This window comes from Haplochromis burtoni, unplaced genomic scaffold, assembly GCF_018398535.1.
Source record: "Haplochromis burtoni strain Fernald_Lab_line unplaced genomic scaffold, NCSU_Asbu1 Contig_146, whole genome shotgun sequence".
In the NCBI taxonomy this organism is placed as follows: domain Eukaryota; kingdom Metazoa; phylum Chordata; class Actinopteri; order Cichliformes; family Cichlidae; genus Haplochromis; species Haplochromis burtoni.
This window is the reverse complement of record NW_024582507.1, coordinates 47,427-71,215: the sequence shown is the minus strand read 5'-3', so window position 1 is coordinate 71,215 and position 23,789 is coordinate 47,427. Positions and strand designations below refer to the sequence as shown.

The following is a 23,789-nucleotide window of genomic DNA, read 5'->3' as shown; positions in this document are numbered from 1 at the left end:
TGAGGAACCCCGCGACTGAGTGTATCGGTGCAGCACGGAGAAAGAATGCCTTTGGAATCAAACACATAACTCGTTTTGTGACACTATGATCAGCTGACCTGTGCTGATAATCTGGCATTCACTACTTCTGGTAATTTTTTTCTCAAGTTTCATAGGGTATATTGCTGATTTACCAACACCTAGATACTATAAAACTAGTACAAAACATAAAATTTGGTGAGTGAACCTAATCCATTCATCACCTTAAAATAATCATTTAAATAGGCGAAATCACAATGTTTGTGTGTTTGCTGATATTTGAGCAGCTTGAAGAGTTACATTTCAAATTACATGCCACTTAAAAACAGACAAACAAACAAAAATGTTATGATGTTTATGCTTGCTCCTCCTCAGTTGCTTTCTAGATATTAAAATACTGCAACTGCAACTTTACATGTGCACCATGAACGCATCACAAAGACGAGAAGCAATAAGGATATAATGATGATGTAACTGAGCTGTGGGATGTCATTATTTTCTAATTAAGGATCTCAAACCAAACAACCAATTTACAATCAGAATATACCACTCCACATAGTAACAAGGAGAAAAGATAAGTAAATAAAATAAATGAGGCAAAAAAATAATGGATCCTTTTTCAATTAACTCCAATTTCATTCACATTCTTCATATTGAGTTATCGTTTTAGACATGTAACACTTTTTCAAACAATGTAAATTTATACAGAGTCATATACCCCTAACCGTTGGACTCATTAATCTTTGTGTAGTCCTAGCTGCTTAAAATAAAATTTCCTTCTGCTGTCTTCTCCCCCCGAACACATTAAAAATACTCTTTGTAACTTAAAAGGCAAAATATTATTTTTAGCCTTAAACATAATTAATAGTGTCCGTAGTTTCACTAAATCTCCTAATTTTAATAATTTTGATTTTATAAAGAATTTATTTGTATGTTCTCTATATTTAACGTTATGAATCATTCGTAGTGCTTTCTTCTGTAATAAGTTTAGAGGTTTTATAGTATTCTCATATGTATTTCCCCAAACTTTGACACAGTAACTAAAGTATAAGAAAAAAAGTTAAAAATATAAAATGCGCATTGTTTTGTAGTCTAATAAATCTCTTACATTTCCCAAAATATAAATGTTTTTAACCATCTTCCTTTCTAATATACTCAATATGTGATTTCCATGTCAAATTTTCATCTACTATTACACCCAAAAAGCAAAATTCAGTAACTCTTTCAATCAATTCTCCATTAATGGACATAATGACTTCTTCCTCCTTTACACAATTGCCAAATAACATGAATTTCGTTTTTGTCAGATTCAAAGATAATTTATTTATATCAAACCATTTTTTTAATCTTAACATCTCAGAAATCATAATTTCAACCAAATCTTTCAAATTCTCTCCAGAGCAATAACAATTTGTGTCATCTGCAAATAAAATAAAATTTAACCTTTTTGATACATCACAGATATCATTAATATATAAATTAAAAAGCTTAGGTCCCAAAACAGAACCTTGAGGAACGCCACATACAATCTTCAATCTTTCAGAGGTATTGCCGAGATAATGTACATATTTTCTAAATAAATCCTTAACCAATTCAATGCCACTGATCTCACACCATAATTATACAACTTAGAAATCAAAATAGAATGTTGTAACGTGTCAAAAGCTCTTTTTAAATCAACGAATACCCCAGCTGTGTATTTATTATTATGGGTTGCAGATGAAATATCGTCAATGATGCTAATGCCGTTGATCTATTTTTACGAAATCCAAATGGATTTTCATTTATTAGTTGATTTTTAAAAAAAATAAAACTATCAAGTCTTTGCGCAAAAAGTTTTTCAAGCACTTTTGAAAACTGTGACAAAAGAGACACTGGCCTATAGTTGTTAAAACTATGCTTATCTCCTGATTTATATAAGGGTATCACTTTTGCCACTTACGATCAGGAAATACTCCTGATTGTAACGAGAGATTAAAAATAAAGCAAAGAGGAATACTTATACAGTCTAAAGTCTTTTTAATTATAATCATGTCTATACCATCACAGTCAGTAGATTTTTTATTTTTTAAGTTTTCTACAATTGCTACTATTTCTTTTATGGTAATATCAGCTAAGAATAAGGAATTAACCACTCTACTTTCTCCTTTCCAGACTTCCTCATAGTCTGGGTCGTCATTTTTTCTAAATAAATTTGCTAAAGTAGGTCCAACATTTACAAAAAAGGAACTGAATTCGTTTGCTACTTCAATCTTGTCATCGACAACTTGATTATTCTTAGTGAAATAAATAGGCCGATCTGAGGGTGTGTTCTTGTTACCCAATACTTCTTTAAAAATATTCCAAATGCCCTTAATATTATTCTCGTTTTCCTGAAAAAGTTTATTATAATAGTCTTTCTTGGCTTTCCTCAATATTAATACCAACTTATTTTTATAAGTATTTATATCACCTCCTGCAACCACTTTTCTGAGTATACGCACTTCTTTTGCGGTTCGGACTCTTTCTGGCATTTCTTTGGAGGTGGAGGACCACCAAAGAGAACTAATGGAGTGAGAGATTCCCACCATGCAAGCTCCTTTAATTGCTTAAAGGAGCTTGCTTCTTCGACATCTTTAAGAGTTCTAATCAAATGTCTGTCCTCCTCCAGAAAATCTTATGTACGCAAACTGGCGTTGCAACTTCTTATCTGGTGCGCGTCTTTTACTTTGACAGCGAATGTGCACCTGCAGACCACTTATGTGCACCCCTGTATATAGTTTAATCCCACAGACACACACACACATCACACACACACACCCACACTACACACACACACACACACACACACACACACACACACACACACACACACACACACAACACACACAGGGAGTGCAGAATTATTAGGCAAATGAGTATTTTGTCCACATCATCCTCTTCATGCATGTTGTCTTACTCCAAGCTGTATAGGCTCGAAAGCCTACTACCAATTAAGCATATTAGGTGATGTGCATCTCTGTAATGAGAAGGGGTGTGGTCTAATGACATCAACACCCTATATCAGGTGTGCATAATTATTAGGCAACTTCCTTTCCTTTGGCAAAATGGGTCAAAAGAAGGACTTGCCTTCTTCTTAGTTCTATTTACAAAGTATAAATCGTACCCTTTAATACAAAAATGACAACCCCAACCCCATGTTTCAGACAGAGAAATTATTTGGAACTTGCCTCTCAAACTATACAGAAAATCTTCAATCGAAGCAAAACTTCTATAAAGACTTCTGCAATTAATATGAATTAATGAAAATGTATTAGCTATTTCAACCTTATCCCTGAATTGCTCCTCTGTATAATCTTTACATGTGACATTAATTGTATTAAGCACATTCCTTTCAGGGTCAATACCTGCTTCAAAATCATATGGTTTATGATCTGAGTCATCGAGCATTATGCATAATTATTCTAAGAATAACTATTTGACCTCAAAAAAGAAAGGGATCCTTAACAATCGCACATTTATTTATCGACATATTTTAAAGTCCGTTGATCTTATCTTCTTCCATGTCCAATTTACAACTTCCTTTTGTCCTTTTCCACCCGAAGTAGCATCTGTTCTTGTAAAGGATGAACTAATTGTTTTTAAGCTCATAGCCATGATTGGTCGTAACCGTCTGCCTATCTTGGTAATGTTATCTCGTATAAATGTCCAATTCCCCAAGATCCTTAATCGTTATAACCTTGGCTTCTACTGGTGTTCCATTAAGTTTAATCATCACTTTACAGTTCCTGGTCCAGGTTGCTTGAATCTTTGTCTCCTTCCGTAATATGCGAGCTTGTCTAGCAATATCTGCATTTCTTTTTGTAAGATGTTCATTCAAATATACTCCGCTTCCTCTCAAAAGGCTGGACCGCCTCAGCAAGTCAACTTTGTGTTTACAGTTTACAAATCTCACTACAATTGCTGGAGGAGCATTAGTGTGCCTCCTAGGAAGGGTATAGCATGCAGATATATTATTACTATGCAGGGGAAGTTTTTTATTCGAAAAGAATTCCACAACCTCCCGTTCCAACGACTGTAGCTCCTCCGTCGAGGGCTTGTCTTCTCCTCTTTTTGCACCGGTCCCAGACTCGGTGACTCTCGCATAACTCCTGTGTTTAGTTTCCAGACCCGTAATAATCACTTCCTCAAGTCGAGCCTGCTGTTCTAGATCGTCCACCTTCCTTTCCAAAAACTGGATTGTCTTGTCTTTCTCCTTAATTGGGTTTTTTAGTTCTTTGATTTGGTCCATCATCGACATTAGTATTCCTTGTTGCTTTCAGAGTATTTTTTCCTGAGCACTTTATATTTATTTCACAAATATTGTGCTTAAAAAGAATTTGTGAAAAAAATTTGCAGTAATTCGACTCAGATCATAATATAATTGGAGCACAAATTATGTTTAAAATATTTTTGGAAAACTTTGCTGGTTAAAACTGGGTCCACAACAGACCTTCTTTCAGTCGCTCTCTTTAGGGGTCATCTACTTCCATCTCACCCGATCCCTAGCATCCTCTTCTATCACACCAACCCTCTGGATGTCCTCCTTCACTACATCTATGGATCATCTCTGTTCCTGGCAGCTCCTCTGCTCACTGCACACTCAACCTGACCTGCTCTTCTGATATACTTATTTCTAAACCAAATTATCACATCATCTTGAAGTTTGCCACCCCCAGCTCGACCTCTTGTTATCTTTGTGAGTACCATAACTTCCAAACAGCAGGTCTCACTAGTATCTTGTAGACATTCACTTTCACTTTTGCTTGACTTCCAAAACTTTGATAATTTACCTGCAAGCTGTAGTTCTGTGCAGATCTTACGCTGAGCTATACTTTCTGAAAGAAATGCCAGGCGTTTGGTGTCTTTAAGGCGAGATGCCATACTGTACAGCAATGTACCCATGGCTTTGTCCACTCCTGAGGCCCCATGGACACGTTGGGCCTATTGAAAACAGAGAGGAAATTTAAGAATTATTAAGAATTTGTTAAAGACAAATAAGGAAATTGCTAATAATCACTACTTTCCTTATCTTGACCCTGGGGGCCTAATAAAGATAAAATAATGGATGGTTTACTACCAACTAAAGAAATATGAAAGTAAAAGTGTAACTATGGCGTAATGTACACAAAAGTTACAAGAAGGTCAGGGTAGGTCTATCTAAAACGATAACTAGGGTAGCATAAATAAATGAGAAGTTTGTATACAGCTGAGCTGTACAGTCAAGTGTCAGTCGTTCTCACAGCTGTGCATTCAGGTAGTTGAGTTAAACCATAAGCGTTAGGACCAACCTGAGTAATTGCCTCCTTCAGGGAAGAACTCAGCGAGTCATTCTTCAGCGTTTCTTTCGCTTTCTGCTCGCTGAGTCCAATGGACGTGAAAAGTGTCAGCGTATCTGCCATTATCCCGCCGAATTCACCGGTTAAAATCGGAACAGCACAGACACACCACCGCCACACACGACTTTGCTTCCTAAAGAGAGACCAGAGACCACTTCCTCTGGAAAGTAAAAAAACGTGAAGTACAAAGAATATTAGCCAATAGAATTCTGCGGGTTTGGATCTCACTGACCAATCGTGAAGGAGATTTACTAAGATTACCGCCTACTACGATCGTAAGAACCAATCAGGATTTGTGTTGACACCAGTGAGGGACGGGTTACCGGAATCTGGGTGATGTTGCATCAGATTTTAGTAATTCCTGACAATATGAATTTTTGAGGATCATTACTTGTTATCTATACTAGATAATATTTTAAACAATTATTACGGAAAATTTATACTTTTCACAACTTTTCATATAAAATAATTGCGCCTTTCCGACTCAGTGTAAGGTCTTTGTCGTCCATCATAATCTATGCCAAAACATCTCCGTGAAAGTTATTTACTGGAATGCCGCGTAGCTTCCTGGAAAATACTTCTGTATTTATTATTGTAACCTACCATACACGCCGGATTACACTACTATGCGTTTAAAAAGACTTTACTGTAAAGTTTGTTATTAATCACTAAACAGAAACTGTAAACAGCAGAATTATGGCCAAACATGCGGTGCTGTCATCTGGATCAAAAATGTGGAGGTCTATGTCTTGTTCGAAGTCCGAATTGCGTCTCGATCTCACTCTTGCGTGTGGACAATCCTTCCGGTAAGATGGTCAAAATCACGTCCAGCCTTTAAACATCAAATGCAAGTTGAAGCGGTTTAGAGTCTTCGAATTAACTCACATCTCATTCCCGCAGATGGAGGGAAACAACAGAAGGACACTGGACCGGTGTGATGGGAGGGCGTGTTTGGACTCTGACCCAAACAGATGAGACTCTTTGGTACCACGTGTACAACAACCAGGACAAGCAGAAGGAGGGAAGTGACAGGAAGAGAAGAGTTGGTGTTTCTGTCTTGGACAAAAATACAGCAGAGAAGAGATTCAAATGTGCTCCAGAGAAGGAAGAAGATGAGCCTTTGGCTGTTTCTTCAGTACAGAATAGAGAGCTGGACGAAGAGATGCTGAGAGATTACTTCCAGCTGGATGTGAGGATGGGGGACCTGCACAAGGAGTGGGGAGCAGCAGATTGTCACTTCAAACACATTGCAGAGGTCTTCAAAGGTCAGTGTGTGAGTTTGTGTTTGCACAGCCTTGCTACTACATATCACTTATTACACAGTAAGGTGTTACTGCTATGTTTTATCAAATTTCATAAATACTTTTTTGTGGGGGGGTTTTCCTGCAGGTGTGCGAATGTTGCGCCAGGACCCCACAGAATGCCTGTTTTCCTTCATTTGCACTTCCAACAACCACATCTCTCGGATTCAGGGCATGGTGGACAGACTGTGTCAGGCTCTGGGCTCACCCCTGTGCCAGCTTGATCAGACCTCATACCACGACTTTCCTTCCCTGTCTGCGCTTGCAGGTGCTTGAAAAGTTTTGCCACAGAACTTAAATCTATGTTTGTAATCTTATCAAAACCTTTACTGTCAGATGAAGACGATACTGAGAGTCTGAAGATATTCATCCCACTAGTTTTTTTTATTAACATTAACTGACTCATCTTTTTTTATATTAATTTTGTTGGCATTTGCCTTTAATGATAGTAGAAACAGATAGGAAAGTGGAGAGAGAAAGGAAGACATAAAGCAAAGGGCCTCAGGTCGGGCTGCTGATTTCTGGCCATATGACTTATGGTCACCTGCTCACTAAACCAGCACCCAGTGTACATCTTTACCGACTTTAAAAACAAGAATCAGGTGGACAAGTTTGAATTTAACTGTGTTCAAGTTTCAGCTGTTGATTTGAGATGAAGTTGAAGAATTTGGAGGTAGTCCTCCTCCATATTAGTCCATCCACTTTGTGCAATTTACCAGTATCATTTGCTGCAAAACAGACCCAGAGCATCATGCTGCCACCACCACGCTTGACAGCTGGTACAGTGTTTTTAGGTATGAAAATCTCACCTTTACTCGTTCAAACATAGCTACTGTCATTGTGGCCAAAAAGCTCAATCCTCATCTCAACTGACTATAAAACCTTTCCTGCAGATAGCAGTTGGTTTGTCCATGTGAGCTGCAAATTTCTGAATGTCCTAGCCAATTTCTTCTCATCCGAGGGTGACAGTTTGGGTATTCTTCCAGGCCTTATAGTAATAGAAAAGTAAATAGTGTTTCCACATCTGTAAAAAGAACAGTTCAAAGAAATCTTTAAAAGCCCCAAATTACCACGATATTCATGCCCATGATGAGTTTGTGAAAACTTCTGACCACAACTATGTTGTATGTTGTTTCATTTACTGTTCTTATCAGACAGCAGCATAGAGGCACGTCTTAGGGATCTTGGTTTTGGATACAGGGCTCGGTTTATCCAGCAGAGTGCGAAGCAGATTCTGGACAACCATGGGCCCCAGTGGCTTGAAGGTTTACGCAGCATCCCATATCTAGAGGCCCGTGATGCTCTTCGCACTCTTCCTGGCGTTGGTACAAAGGTACAGCAGATATTTTTGGGGGTAGAAAAGGCAAAAAAAATGTGATGTTAACTGCTAACATACAATCAAGGCTTTGTGTCATATTTTAGGTGGCAGACTGTGTATGTCTGATGTCCCTGGATAAGCCAGAGGCTGTACCTGTTGACACACATGTGTGGCAGATTGCTAAACGTGACTATAAATACGCTGCCAACAATGGACAGAAGAGTATCACAGAGAAACTAAACAGAGATATTGGTCAGTATTCACATACCTGTTTAATGGTATGGTTTAAGCCCTGGTTTTAAATACTGGTAATAAAATGTTCAATTTAATATTTCTACACAGGAGATTTTTTTCGAAAGCTGTGGGGACCCTACGCTGGCTGGGCGCAGTCTGTGAGTGTCAATTTCTGCAAACTGTCTGTCTCTTATAGCAGGTCCCCTGTAACCACAGAGTGTCTCTCTTGCTTCAGGTTTTGTTTTGTTCAGACCTCAAGAAGTTCCAAAGCCTCAAAGAGATGGCACATCTAAAGCAACCAGTGAAAGATGAAGATGGTGAAGAGGAAAAAATGCCATGCAAAAAGACTAAAGTAAAAACTGAATGTACAGGAACCGTGGGGAACTTGAAAGCCAAGCCAGCATGTCACAAGAAAGCAAAGATTTCTGTTAAGAAAGAGCCGGTAATGTGAGGTAAACGCATTACCGGCTTTGTAGCCTGAGATTCAAATCAGGCTACAAAACCACACATTTGCACACACTGTGCATGTTCAGCATCATGTGACGTGAAATGAAATGTTGAGAGAGAAATGGATCATTTTCTCTTTCTCGGGTTTTTATATAATTGTGTTGTAGCATCACTTCACTGTAACAAACAGAGCACACTAATGATTTTTTTTTACAATAAAAAATAAGTACCTCACACTCTTTTTGTTCTCTGTAAAATGTTGATACCAGCAGAATCACAGCCATCATACATACAAGTGTGAATAAATTTCACACTACATTTTTAGGCAATAATTTACCAAAAAACATGCTGGATATAGAAATATGATACAAATTAAAACTAATATATGCAAATTCATACTTAATTTATATATTTTTCAAAATTTCATCAGAAGTTTGAATTTTCTGGCTTTTGCTTCATGGTTCAATTCTGAAAATACTGAAGTCATCATGAGCATATTGGCATTTAGTTTTGCTAAAACGTTGTCAGAAGAGGGCCCCTAGATGGCAGTACACAATGGAAGATGGTGCTCTCCAAGAAATTATATGGTGGGGAATTCAGTTTTAGACAGTGTTTTATAATCTGAGAACAAATTGCACTTTCTTCCTGGGTGAATACTTTCTCTCAGGCCGCCTGGCTCTTGTTACAATAAGTACTAATGCGTCACGGCAATTGCGTGCACGCTGGAAAAGGTCACAGCATGGCAAAGTGGTGCTGTGTTTCTTTAAAATGCATTCCTTACACCAAAATAATATTTCTGTCTGTTAGATCATGAAATGCCATTAGAACGGGCTGCTGTGAAGGGCTGTAGGGTCTGTATGTTATGTATAGGCACTGGCTGACTGTGTCAGCTGGTCTTTTTATAGCAGGGATTGCAGTTATCTGCTGTCAGTGCTTGGGGTGACTGTGACTGTGTCTAGTGACGGCATGTTAATGTCTCTTGGGCTGCCTGACTTCACTGTCCCTTTACAGCAATGACTATGCATTATTCTTGTTTCTTGAGATTATACGCAGCTGTGTACTTTAGTGTGAAGCTCCAGAAATTATTTCTCATATGTACGCTTAAGCGTGTAGGTGCATCATATACAAGTATGTCCAGTTTTGGCATATGTGCGCGCACGTGCGTGTGTGCGCGTACATCCATAGAAGTGTTTTATTTGTGGACGAGAGTGCAGCCATGTGAGTTAATGAATATGTGAGTCAGCTTTCGTTCCCATTCCGGTTGAGCTGGGCAGAAGCTGGGCCCCAGCTTTAGGGCAGAGTCACACTGAAGAAGAAAGACAGAATAAAAATAGAGCCGAGAGAAGCAAAAATTAATAAAAGAGCACAAAGGGGAGATGGGTGAAAGTATGCTGGAGGTAGGGGCAGGATATTCAGTTGACACACAAAGGCTAGAACAACACAACAGTGGCCTGTGTATTATGTAAGAGATGGGTCTCAGCTTGTGTTCTGTCCTTGGGGTATTGTTCAGTTAAAAGGACATCTCCATGTGCCTACTTTCTGTAATAAGAAGGTCATTACTTTTCAGAAGCACCAGAGGGCCCCACATTTAGAGCTCAAGTAAATGAGGAAGGCCTAACTCAATTTCCTGAAACAGATCATAAGCTGCATATAGTAGCTTGTTTTTATCGCACCTGATCTACAGAGAAGTTTGGGAAACCCGTTGTCATATCAGATTCCCAGATTAATGCATGATAGTGATGAATTATAATTATACTACTGAATTTTCTCTCATATAGGTACATTCATAGATTTTAATCCGATCCAGTACAGAAGCTTTGGCACACTTGTATAGTTAGTAGTTTATACCATAATTGTATACATAGACCTAATTCACCTGTGATTTTATTTAATTTTGCAGGTTTTGTCCAGATGGTTATAAATCAAAACTAATCTTACAGCAGGAAATGATTAACCACAGTATAAAAAAATATGTCATTTGAATATAGACATTTCAAGTACACATATACTATTAAGAATATTAAAAAAAATGTGCGTAGCAGTGCTGTGAAAAGTCTCAAGCCACCCCTCATTTCATTATATTTTGTTAGGAAAATGATTGGAGTGATTTACAGAAATGAGCAAATGTGGAAATTTAGTATATAAGACAAAAACAGGGTTAGTATAATTCTAACTGAACTCGCTGTCATTTCTTTAAGTAGTCTTCAGGACTAGTTCTGCAACATTTTGTGTACCATGCAGGTTTTTCCACTTTGGAAAAACAACTGCTTGGAGGGACAATAAATCTTTTGTCCAGTATAATGACCATTTTCCCGAAGCCTTCGTTACTCACTATGTTTAATGGACACACATTTTTGGCCAAAGGAACGTGACTGTGTTGAAGATTTCAGTGCATCTTTGTGAGGTGGATGGAAACATCGTCGTACCGTACTGGCACACTTTTATGTTTGTCTGAGTTGATGCTGGACGATTCACGTTAGCAAACACTGCACTGTTTTACTTAGAGACAAGCTCTTCAGTGTCTGCTTTGCAGGACATTTGAGCTTTGGTGTATATTTGTCTTTTTTCCCTCATTCTTAAGGAAATGACTTTCAGATATCATCAGCTATAAATGTGTTTGGAAATCTTTGGAAATTTTATGCCAGTGGCATTTTTTGCAGATTTGGTGAGAGAAAATTTGCAACAAATGATGTGTTTTTGTAGCAGATTGTTAGTAACAAATTGAAGAAACTTTTTTCCCTGTTTGCTAGGTTTTCTGTTATTTGTAGACACAACACTGATTCATTCCAGTTGAGTTTTCTGTGCTTTAATGATTCACAGGTCAGTGTTAAGTGGTTTAACAACTACAAAACATTCCTCTGAAAATATTCAGGTACAAAACAAAAGCGAAAACCAAAAAAGGTGAAAAAGCAGCTAATGTCCAAAGAAAAACTTTGAAATACTCTGTCTGAAGAACTATTTTTATTTGAGCTCTGATTCTGTTTCTCCTCTTTGTGAGCTCAAAAGTGGTCTCTGTGTGCTTTACCTCCACATTTTCTGTCTCCCAGTAAAAGTGATGGATGTTATTATTTCTGATTAGTAACAGGCAGTATTATATAACAGTATCTGACAGACTAGCTAAACTGGATCAAATTTAAAGAGAACTGTGTTGATTTACTAGATGTGGTGTAATCTAATGCTGTTGGATGCAGCTGTGATGGACAGGATAGCAGTCCCCACATGGAAGTCTGTTTTGGGGGCCCAGAGATGGGGAGATTATTCTCTAGAGCCTAGACAATCTTATGGGTGAAGGGAAGCCACAGAGAGAAAGACTTTGAGCAGCAGTGTTTTAGATCTTAAGCTTTTCTAACTCATGAGTGTGTGGATGGACGTTAGCATATGAAGGTGTTGGCTGTTCTTAAAGAAAAAGGCTTATTTTGTGGAGAAAATTAATACTTTCTACCATCTGATGGGATCTATGCTTGGCTTGCTGCGATTAAGGTTTAATCCCTTATAAATTGGGAGGAAGAAACAGGTTGTCTGCTTCAGGGTTATATTTCAGCACCCCTACCAGTATCAATTCAAATGACTAAGTGGAACGTATTCACCACATTCCTGTACAAAGGTGGTATAGAAATATGACCCACAGTATTTATGGGTGTGGGGTAGCAGGAGCTTTATGTGTGGTTTACTGTTTGCCATTAAAGGCAAGTTAAATTAGTGAGGTTTAAATACAACCCTCCTCTGATTGTATTTAATGCCCACTCAAAATCTCTCATATGATTTAATGGCTTCCAGCTCCATATACATGTAATCTACATGGTTTGCTTGTTTTAAAGGAACAGATGTTGTGGATGTAAGCATAGTCATGCAATTTGGGTCATTTCTTTCTCCGTCAAGGGAAATTATAATTATTTAACTGAAAATGAGAACATGTTTTTTCAGAGTGATTCTCGTCTTTGTGAGGAAAATCAGTAATGTGATACTTGTATAAAAGCAAACGTAGAGGTATGTCTTAAGCAAATAAAATCTTCATGTTTAGACAATTCAGGTGAAGATGACAACCACGACCACACCTGGCAAGTCTTCTGTGTCAGCTGCTATTAAATGCTTGTGAATGCTGTGGGTTAATGTCTAATGGGGAGAACCGTTGAAAAGACACTTCTTGTTGGGGCATGCCTTTAAAAAAGAAGAAGAAGAAACTTTCAGTTTAAACTCAACATGATTATGTGAGAAACCGACCTCTTATGAACACCCCTGAGGTCCCGCCCGTTCAAAGTTCAGACGAGAGAAAGCGAAAGCATCTAGGCATTTTTTTTTTTATTTGTTGACATACGCAACATCACAATGATAGAAATACATCTTTGCTAACAGGAATACCACAGCCAGAAAAATGAGCCAGAAAAATACGGCATGAAAGTAGCAAGAAACATGAAAAACTCATATGTCATGTTGAAAGAAAAATATGAATACAAATGTACCTGAATTTCAATTTGAATTTCTTTTTAAATAATCAACAATAAGTAAACTCCTTATAATACCTGTAATGACATAAAATTGGTATGAAAATATTTTAGAGAAAACTGTTTTTTAAAAAATGTATTTTTTTATGCGCCACCCCAGAATTTGATCGCACCCCTGCTGTGTAACCAAGGGTGGAAATTATAGCATGGCCAAAGAGGTTCATTGTGTAAATATGTGATTATGTAATGATGAATAATTATTACATGCAGTTAAAGTGACAAACTGGCAAATTTTGCGGGGTGTACCCTGCCTGCCTTCCATGACAGCTGGGATAAGCTCCAGAGATGGACTCCCACTCATATACTTTGCAGTGGTTTGGTCCACTATAATTCCCTAATTCCTTACTTTGAAAGCTGTAAACAAAGAATGTGTAAGACACTGTTATTTACTTTTACTTCTAGTAGTAAAATGACACACATTTACTCTTGTAACCACACTATATTTTATTAGCTCTATTACAGGGTAGCTGTGTCTCCTAATGCGTTTTTATGGAGGCAGGTGGTCTGTGCACATTAAAATCTAATTTTCAGCCAGTTTCCAACTGCTTTTGTTTGCTTTTTATATTTTTTCAAGTTTTATTTGTTATTTTTAATTCCCGACCTGTTTGTTTGGACTCCCTAGTGCCACCTGATTGTAAAAAATTCTGGAAACACCCCTGGGTCCCCATGTCTGGTAGGAAGTGAAGTAAATAATAGAGAAGGTGACAGACCCAATAAGAATATATTATATTGGCCACAAATTATAATAAACGTGTGAATTTAATCCCTTACTTACATTGACAACACTCAATTCAGGCTATATAGTACTCGTGAGACGCAAAAAATACCTGCTGTACTTATATTCTAATCAGGCTGACACCCATTGCCTAATCTTCTATATTTGGTTGGTGCTTTAAAGTATGCAGGGTTAGGTTACTCATTCCCTACCTGGATTAGATATAATCCAGGTAGTGTACAATAATGTGATAACAATGCAGAAATGTGTGTGCGCCACCTGTCCAACCCTTACGTGTCTCCTGCTTGCTCAGTAATAATGTAATGGCATTAGGAACAATCCTCTGAGCTGCACAGGATATTTTAGGACTCAGATGTACTGTCCAGACAATATAGCGAAAGTGACAAATACACAGGTGATTGGGAATGAGACCTGCTCCTAAGCAGGATTAATGTCTGCAGTAAACTTGTCAATTTATGTCTGTGTTTGGTCTCAGTCACCGCAAAGCTGCAGCCTCAACAGCATGTCCAAACTAGAAAATGTTTTGTTTGTGCAAGAGAGAGAGAGACAATCAGGCGAGGGGTGGGTGAAGGAAAGGCACTGAGCCAGGGTGCAGCACGAGGAAACTGTATCAGCTTGGCTCAGGCTGGCTTCCTCCCCTCTACAAAAGCCCGGTTGGAGGGCAGTGAAGAGGAGCTGGAGGCTAGAGTTTCAAGCACCGAACTGACAGTCCGTACTGCACAGAGAAATGTCAGGTGTATCCTCACCTGTCCACGCAAATATGAATTTGTTTCCACTCCTCTTCCCGGCCACTTTATCGGCTAGGTTTAACTCATAACAGCCAATTTTCAGCTATAATCCAAGGAAAAACCCCAGAACCTGGATACTACAGCAAGCTGTGTGATGATGTCAGTGGCAGTGTCGTCATATTTCCACTGGGCATCGTCTAAACACGCTGCTTTGTAAAGGTAGACGGGGTGACAAGGAGCTCAGGTTCAGCTGCGCGTCCTATTGCTATTGCGTAACAGGCGTGCCAAGCGGAAGGTTGGCAGGTAGGCAGTCGCGTTTATCCGCTTTTGAGAGAGGAAAAAATGAGAGGGAGGGAGCGATCTGGAGAGAGATGGAGCAGTCGGAGGGGGCGTACATCTCCTCAGTCGCTCGTGGCTAGAAAGCTGGCAACGATACAACGCTGCTGAAAGGCAACCTCTCTTTGTGCCCGTAGAGGAGCGGTTTGAACCTCCACCGCCGGCGGTTGTTATCCTGCGTGCGAGGTAGACCCGGACGACACCTTTGCTTTCACTTCAGGATGTCCTAGTCCTGATAGCCCTGCCGCAGCGGACGCCATCGACTCGGAGCCTCGCAGACCCGCAGGTATGTTTGTTTGTTGCTTGTAACGGACAAACCCTCACGGTAACAGTTATTGGTTGACTGCTATGCGGCTAGACGTCTTTGCGCAGTGATATGCGTGACGCTGTCTCTACCTGTGCCGCGATGTCAGCCGTTGGCTCGGGTTTACAGGCGAGCATACGCTGCACGTTAATCTTTGCCCTCTACCTGTACCTGGTTTCCTCTGCGGTGCTGAACTTTATGTGCGAAGTTAGAGGGAGTACTGCCTTATCACCCCCATCTCACATCGTGTAAGAAAAAGCGGCAGTTTGGGTGAATTTTGCCAATTAAAGCCATTCGCGACCGCGTGTCCCCGCAGTCAGGACGGCAACGTGACGTCGTTACTACTGCTCATCATAACTAACAACATGAAATATATACAGCTGGTCTTAAATCACCCCGTAATAACAATAATAATAATAATTGGGACATAATTCATTTAAAATCACTCAAACGTAAAAGGAAATTGTTTAGGCTCAATAGGCAGTAAGCATGCAAAAAGGCTGTTTTCTTTGGTGACACAGCAACAAGTGGAGTGGGCCCTGTTATCTCTTTATTTGTCCCTTGCTGCCAGGTGCTCGACATGTGTTTTTAAGTGTGTTTACACAGGATAGCAGGCTCGTCCAACAAAGCCATATGCGCAAAAGCGCTGCGGCCCTAGTTTAGATGGTCTGGATTCACACCCATGCCTCATCGGGATTTAAGTGGAAGGTGAGGAGGAAGAAGTGGAGTGCGTCTTTCAATGAGCTGCTCCAGAGTGCTGGTGGATGTAGTCGAGCAGAAAGAAATGCAACAGAACTAATTTTCAAAAAGGAACCAACACACAGAGGGGGAAAAAAGGCCTATCCTTTTCCAAAGAAGCTCCATAAAGACAATAAAGCCCATAAAAGGTGCGCTATAACTACAAGTAGTCACTCATATTCGACCAGAGAACTTTAAACAAGCAGGACAGTTAAAACATCCCATAATTATACAGCCCTGAACTGTCAGCCTTTTAGAAAATAAGGCATAGCTTAAGATATTAGTGAAGCATTCATCCCAGAAGCTGATCTGCCCACATCTCTTATTTGGGTCTTTATTATCTGTGGGAAGATAAAAGATGCAATAAATGTTTTGTAACTATAAATCAAAAATGTCCATGCAGATGATAGCTGCTTACATTATTTTGCACACAGCCTGCTTGCAAAACTCAGTAATTTGCCACGCAACACAGTTTTATTGCATGCATGTAACAGTGTGAGTGTCTGGGGTTTAAGTAAAGCCGCGGTTCAGTAAAAGGCCAAGAGTTTATGACTTGCGATGCCTGCAGTTGATTTTCCTGAAAGTGTTTTGCGGCTTGACACGGTTTGGCAGTGATCTTAGTCTGTCATCAGACTCGCTATCTTTCAGGGCGTGTTTAGTGTTTAACGTGTGAGTGCTAATTTGAAATTAAGGTTCCTCCCAAGCTGTGAATATTTGTCCAATCTGGTTGACTTTTTCACCATTATCACCTCTCAAATATTAATATTGGCAATCTGTGTTTTATTTTTGTGTATCTAGATGTGTCTCTTTGTATGTGTGGAGTGCGGTTTGGGGCCTTAGCCTTTATGCCTGACCTTCAGCCTTTGATCTGTGGCTCGTGTGAAGGCGTAACATGACTCAAAGATGTTGTGGGGCTCAGCAATTTTAAGCGGGACATCCGCTTCAACTGGGGATCAAAGACATAGGCGATTGGTTCAGGACCCTCTCCTCCTCATATAGCATGTCTATGGTGTGTGGTCGGTTACTCTGCTGTAGTTTAGACCCCCCCTCTCCCCAAGAGAAGCATCTTTAACAGGCTGTGGTTTGCATCAAGAGATAAATGGATGGTGTTAGTCTATAATGTATGTAAAGAGTTTGGTCATGGCTTTAAATGTATCAAAAATAGTTTAAAACGATCAGTTTAGGGACTTTTTAATAAATACATTTTATGTGGTGGCAAGTTGAGAGTTGTTTGTAATCCATATGTTGTTTCAAGGTGAGGAATTTTTTAACGGTCAAACCAGCGACCTCCCCCACTTGTTGCATACCAACGTAACCACACTTACTCCCTCTTTCATTTCCCCCCTCTGACTTTTTCTCTCTCTGTCTCACATACACACTAATTCACACACACTGCTTCACAGTCCTACTTCTCCACCCACCAATATGCAGTACAAACAAGTTATACATCTGTAGAGTATGCTGATGTGTGAGCAGTTACACAGTGACACACCAGTCTTTGGTTATTCATTCAGCCTCTTTCTTTCTTTCTTTCTACAAGTTAAATTTTTTTAAAGTTTTCTTCCCATGAGATTTTCATTGGGAGTGGCCAGTTACCAAGCAAATCTGAGATGGTTTGGGTATATGCAGAGGAGGGATAGTGGCTATATTGGATAATGGATGTTTAATACTTTGCTACCGGACAGGGGGAAAAGAGGAAGACCTCAGAGGAGGTTCATGGAGGTAGTGAAGGAGGACATGCAGAAGACTGATGTGACAGCAGAGGATGCTGAGGATAGGGTAAGATGGAGGGAGATGATTCGACCCCTGAAGGGAGCAGCTGAAAGAAGAAGAAGAGGGTTTTTCCAGAACGAATCATAACAAAAGTGTTCCTTCTTGGCTGAGTTCTTCTCTGAGGATGAACGCTTCACTGATAAGTAAGCCTTCTTCACAAGACGCTCACATCAACACTGAATGTTACAGGTCAACTAAGATATCAGAGATCTTTGTCTATAGTTGAGAGGCCTACCTATACCGACATAGATGTAGCACAAGTGATCGTATCTTCACATATAAACAGATTGAGACTATGTTTGATTTTAAGCCATACGAATGGCAGTGGCAGTAAGCTCATTACATTTTTTTCCACTAGCGCCACAGGGAGGTTGTATCTGAAATATCTTGCCAACTAATGGATGGCTTATCATTAAATTTGACTTATTTTCCCTTTTAGACTTATTTGGGTTCAGAGATGACCCAACAAACAGCCTGGTTGCTTGAAGGTATCAGTTACTGAGAACAAAAACTTTTTTTTTTCTTTACAAATCTTTTCAGAAGAAGTACGAGCCAGCATGAAAGACTATCACCTAAAACAATCTACTCTAAATAAATAAAAAAAATGTGATTTGATTTGGAAAAATTCAAGTAAACACAAGTGCAAATCAGACCTTGGTGTTTGAGTGCTCACTTTCAGCACTGGACAGTTATCTATACTCTGTCCCGATGAACACGTTGCATTAAGAAGTATTGAAGTGTGATACCTGACAAGTGCACATTAGACTGAAAGACACAAATCCTTCTGTTCACAGACTTACACTGAAATGTCCACTCAAATCAGTGGGAATGTTGCTCTGCCAGACTGTCTTCAATCTGGCAGCAAGTGAGAGAGAACATAAGCAAGAAAGAGGGGGATTCTCCAAAGACTTTAATGATCAAAGCCCCCGCCCGGTTCCCTACACAAACTTTAAGCAGTAGCTTGCCTTGCATTGTAATACATTACTGTAGACGTGACATCACAATTGCAATGGTTAGTAACTGATTAGTAACAGCTGTTGTAGTACTGAATCATATGATTGTATAACCTGCAGGTCTATAGTGTGGGCAAGCAGTTTACAGTAATCTTCAGATTGTTGCATGCTGCTGTACTATTGGATATATAATCCATGGGCATTTCCTGCTCTGGACAAAGCACACATTGTGCAGGAAAGTGTGACGACATCTACACACCATGCTCAACACAGTGCAGATGAAATACAGAGTGATGTGTTCTGTCTGTGGCCCCCGGGGGCTGAACACGATAAAAATACTCAGACCATGCACACGTCTGCCTTCCCTCCATGGACAGTCACAGAGAGATGCACTGTCTTATTTGTGTATGTGTGTTGACTGTGTGTTAAAAATGGGCTAAGAGGATGCAGTATTCACACTAGCCCGGAATCGATGATCGCACTGATCTAGGCTTTGTGGAGTATGTGCTTGTCCGTAGGCTTCGAGGAGGTGTCTTTCTGCTTAAATTTACTCCACTCGTATTAGTTCAGTGGAAATTCCTAGTCACGCTGCTCAAATCCAGTGAAGGAGAACATTTTTGGAGAGCCGCTTCAGTGTGTGTGTTACTGTGTTCTTTTGGATGATGTGTGGAGATGAGATTAATGCTGACAGCGTTTCAAATACAGCAGCAGAATGTTACTCCCTTGCCACTAAAGCCAAATGCCATTTGAGACTCATTATTCTGTTCTGCTTCCCCTCATACACACAGACTGACACATGTTGGTTTGCTTTTAGATCAAGATAATGGTATATTTACTAAACGATATGTGGTAATAGTCAGGTTGTTCATGTTCTTGTGCCAGAGATTGCACACCTGCCAGTTAACCTCAGAAGAAAGGTGAAGTAGGATCAGTTTCTCCACATGGCTTCCTGGATAAATGGCCGTGTCAGCTCTCCATAACAAACCCGTTAATCCTGAAACATAGTTTCTGTGTGACTCTCTTTTTTCTCAGATATTTATATCCTTACTATCGGCATTCACTCAATCTTAGTCTAAATTTTACAGCTCTCACTGCTTTTCTCAGTCTTAATCTTGTCCCGGACCCCTTTAACTGAGGCATGTCCAAAGTCCGGTCCGGGGGCCAATCGCGGCCCTAGGTCAGATCTTTTATAGCCCCTCGATTTTCAGACCATGTGTTTTATCTAAGTCTCGTTTAAAATTGACCTGAGATACTGATATTCAGCGGCTTCACTGAAGTTACAGGTATTCCCGACAGCTTGATCTTTGTTATTTTCTCTCCATATGTGAATGAAAAGTACATTTTTTTTGTTAAGGCTTAAACTCTCCTGATCACCGTAATGACAGCTTTTGTGTTATTGAAAATAAATTGTATTTATGCTTCCAAAAAGGCAAGAAGAATTGTTGGCCCCTGGGTAATTTTCCATTAATAAATATGGCACCCTTGGAAAAAAGTTTGGACACCCGTGCTTTAACTTATCACGCCAGGCTTCCATCTCCATCTCCCCTCCTGGCCAAACTCTTTTTGAACCACTTTCCTATCTCCACATTCTTACATCTACCATCTTTTTTCCCCCCACTCATCGCTCTATTGTTAGGACTCTCTCAGTAACCCCTTTGCTAAACCAGCTCTGGTTAAATAAGGGATAAAAAGAGAGAAAAGAAAAGGGGGGTAAATTAGAGTTGGCCAAAATCTGACAAGACAGAGCAGAAGAGGTGGGTGAGACTAGAAAGAAAATAAACAGAGACTACTGTGAGTGGGTGGAGATTGAGATCTATAAGCACTTATGTTACCATACTCATTGGCAGTTTTTTCCCTTCAGAAGCTCCCATGTGAGAAATTGTGTTTTGCAAAAGACCAGTATACGTTTCCTCACATATCAACAGTGTGTTGTCTCACCCATGGTGCGGACTCACACATACTTATACACATTTTCCGTACACTCACACAGATTACTCACACACTGCATATGTTCATGAACACAAAATGAACGTCAGCCGTGGTGTGGAGTTGCAGTAATTCCTCTGAGACCTAAACATTGTGCCTGTGAATGGACCCTAGGTGATTCATCAGCAGCAGAATGAATTCCCCCATAGGCACCGATGTCTATTTTCTGTACTTTCCCTCCTAACGTTTCAGCAGTAGTGTCCTGACTCTCATCCCTGAGGTTGTCTTCTGCTGTGAGTCATAGGTAGAAACTGGTGTGAAGGGAGATTTATATAAGTAAGAGAGAAAGAAAAGGGGTGGGTTTTTTTGGACAAGAGCAGCTTGTTTAGGGGACGTGCCTGCCAGCTGTTTGGCAAGATGACTCGTAGGATTGTGTAATCCTCAAGGGCCTGGGGGTTTCTACGTGTCACTGGGCTCCCTGAGCTTCACCACACTCGGTGTTACTGCTGTCAGCTTCTGGCATCCACGGCTTAAACATAACAGCAAATAAAGAAAGCAGAGTCCTGATGCTTGGACTGAAGATTATTAAGGAGAAAGGAACTGATACTCTCCCCAAAGAAGTATCAGTTTTATGGAACAGCTAGTGAGGACAAAAGTTAACAAGTCCATCTGCCACGCAGTAAAACCATCTGTGACTTGATTTTCTTTTCTGGCTCGATCGTTTTAATGTGACTTGTTATATAACTTACAAGCTGAACTTATGCTTTTATGTGTCCCATGTCCTCTGTAACCATACACCTTACCACACCCTGTGTGTCTGCTGTTGTCATGCTCCTAAAACAGTGGGAGTTTCACTGACCTACCTTCTGAATCAGTACAACAACGGCTACAGCACATAATCTTTAAATCAGATATGACCAAAAATTCTTGCTTCACAATTCCTGTTATGACGCGCTTCAGACCTCTGCTGGTAAATCAGTAAGAATACTGGAATCGCCACTCAGAAGTTAAACCTTTTAGATTGATCTGATGCAATATAAGTAGGTTTTGAAACACCTTTCCCGCACCTGTGTGGTGTGTCTACATATTCGCAGTGCTTCATATATCTGTGCTTGTGTAATGTGTTCACGAAATTAACACAATTCCTGTTTTTCTCAGCAGAAACGCAGTGAAAGGATGGTGTGACAAACAGACTTCCAGAGGAACCAGTCACTGCTCAGCGCTCAGAGGGAGACCATGGCTCCCATGTCCCTCATGCTCCTGGTCTTGCTCACCTCCATCATCGATTTTGCCGATGCTCAGACCGTCATCGGCTACTCCTCCTCCTTCTCTTCTCTGGACCTGCCTAGCGATTCTTCACCTCCACCAACCAAGCAGACTCCTCGTTTCTGGCCATCTTTGCCTCCCAGGGGACGCAGTGATGTGCCCATCAGAGTTACAGGACAGGACAGGTTAACAACTACAAATACAGTGGAGCAGAGGGAAAGACTCCATCCATCGGTGACACAGTTCAACCGCCCTCTTGAGTCTGCCCTTCCCACACAGAACCTTAGCAGTGGACTAATTGTAACCCAACCAACTGCCTCTAGGCCCAGAACTGACACAGCCAGTTTAGCATTCAGCAGAGCTTTCAGAAAGGGAGTTGCCACTACAAAAAGCTCAACTCCACCTCCACTTGTGTTGGACTCTGCCGAAGTGGCTGAGCCTGCAGGTGATAAGACAGTGACAGGAGCGAATCCAAAGGAGGATGCAATTAAAGAGAAGCAGGGTGTTGATTCACAAGGGTTGGGATCAGGTATTGCTCCAACAGTAATGTTTGTGAAGGAGGAATCACCCGATCCTCTGTCAACAGTTGATGATGAAATGGCACAGTATCGACCGCAGGCACAGACCGCGGTCTCTAAAGTTTCTGATGTAAAAACTCCACCACTGGACAGTCAGACCGTGAAGCCTCACCTGTTTGCGTTGACAACCACCAGCACAACCAGCACCACTTCTACAACAGTAGCGAGTGAGAAAGTGATGACCCCACTGTCCTCTGTGGTAACGCAGCAGACACTTAAGACTGTGCAATTAAAAGGTGAGAAATCGAAAATGCTTGGTTGTTACATGAGAATCATAATCATGATTATGCTAGTTAGTATTAAGATTGGGATCATTTACTGAATCAGTTTATCTCAGTTATCTTGTTTTTAACCATTGTTTGAAGCCTTAAATGTAACTGAATTTAAGTTCAGGTATGGGGTTAATGCTCGATGTGTTTCCTTTCCTGGAAAATTCTAGGTGAACTGGGACCAAACACTCCTTCCACTGACAGAGTTACTCCAAAGCAGGACTCTGATGCTGCAATGTTACCCCAACCAACATCTACCGCGACTGGCTCTATTGCTAAACAGCTCCAGCCTGGAGCACAGCCGGTTACTACCCAAAGCAAGAACAGCTCGCATTCAAACACCACAAAACTACAAGTGACAAATACTTCTACACCCAGTGTGCTTCTTTCTGCCAAATCAACAACTCAGCTCAGCAAAACAGTACAGCGAGGAAGACATGCTGCAAGCACAACAGTGCAGTCACTGAAGATAGGTAAGAAACAAGAGCCTTGTGTTCTCTGTTTCCTGTGTCCTCTGGTAATTCAAAATGGAATTATTTGTGCAGCTGGGACTTTTTTACTGGAAGAATTAAAAAAAAAAAGTCTTCAAAGGAGGGGAAAAGTAGACACACGTTTCCATGGAAAGTGGGGTTGTAATGTGTGGGTAGACACAGCAAGGGAGGTGAGAGAGCAAGCTCAAGAGGGGGTGGGCAGAATTGCAGCCAGGCAAAGAGATAAGAGAAAAAAAAAGGGGGGGGGGGGTAGTTTTCTATTTTGCCCTACTCAGTTGCTCCAAGAGGTTAAGACAGTAAACTGATGAGTTTGCTGAAGTGCAGTATGTTGTGTTGTGATGACGAAGAAGAGAGAGAGAAAAAAAAAAAAGAAGTCTTTGTTGCATCGCCGATCCTCCTCGATCTCCCAACTTTATCTTCAAATTTTTTTAAAAAGGACTAATGAACTCAGCAAGCGTACTCCGACTCCATACACACACAGTCAGTATCAGGAGCGATAAGGCAGAGAGGCTCC

At 40.3% G+C, this 23,789-nt stretch overlaps 3 protein-coding genes across 5 annotated transcripts in view; 2 read left to right on the top strand and 1 right to left on the bottom strand.

Annotated features, from left to right (window-relative positions):
- Positions 1-6,343, bottom strand: part of qars1 (glutaminyl-tRNA synthetase 1) — a 14,540-nt gene extending 8,197 nt beyond the window's left edge. Inside the window, exons 1-3 of the mRNA XM_014336592.2 lie at positions 6,261-6,343; positions 5,328-5,535; positions 4,830-4,980 (exon numbers count right to left, since the gene is read on the bottom strand). Of these exons, the coding sequence (XP_014192078.1) occupies positions 4,830-4,980; positions 5,328-5,438 (262 nt within the window). The 5' untranslated portion in view covers positions 5,439-5,535; positions 6,261-6,343. The remainder of the gene's footprint in view (positions 1-4,829; positions 4,981-5,327; positions 5,536-6,260) is intronic.
- ogg1 (8-oxoguanine DNA glycosylase) lies at positions 5,631-8,909 on the top strand. The gene is made up of 7 exons (XM_005931726.3): positions 5,631-6,181; positions 6,276-6,640; positions 6,765-6,944; positions 7,831-8,009; positions 8,099-8,246; positions 8,337-8,386; positions 8,464-8,909. Exons 1-7 carry the CDS (start codon positions 6,072-6,074, stop codon positions 8,677-8,679), a joined length of 1,248 nt encoding a protein of 415 aa, XP_005931788.1. The 5' UTR covers positions 5,631-6,071; the 3' UTR covers positions 8,680-8,909.
- Positions 8,910-14,288: 5,379 nt separating this feature from the next.
- The window catches only part of LOC102313989 (proline-rich transmembrane protein 3), a 16,837-nt gene continuing 7,336 nt past the window's right edge, over positions 14,289-23,789 (top strand). Inside the window, exons 1-3 of one of the 3 annotated variants that reach the window (XM_005931722.3) lie at positions 14,289-15,263; positions 21,833-22,751; positions 22,955-23,257. In XM_005931722.3, coding sequence (XP_005931784.1) covers positions 21,908-22,751; positions 22,955-23,257 — 1,147 coding nt within the window. In that variant the 5' untranslated portion in view covers positions 14,289-15,263; positions 21,833-21,907. The other 2 variants (XM_005931723.3, XM_005931724.2) reach the window with 2 other exon arrangements.

What these genes read in the sequence shown, in the direction of transcription:
- ogg1 (XM_005931726.3), top strand. Translation starts at nt 6,072, where the DNA reads ATGGCCAAACATGCGGTGCTGTCATCTGGATCAAAAATGTGGAGGTCT. An exon ending in CATTGCAGAGGTCTTCAAAG is followed by an intron (nt 6,641 to 6,764) that starts GTCAGTGTGTGA and finishes GTTTTCCTGCAG; the next exon opens with GTGTGCGAATGTTGCGCCAG. An exon ending in ACGCTGGCTGGGCGCAGTCT is followed by an intron (nt 8,387 to 8,463) that starts GTGAGTGTCAAT and finishes CTCTTGCTTCAG; the next exon opens with GTTTTGTTTTGTTCAGACCT.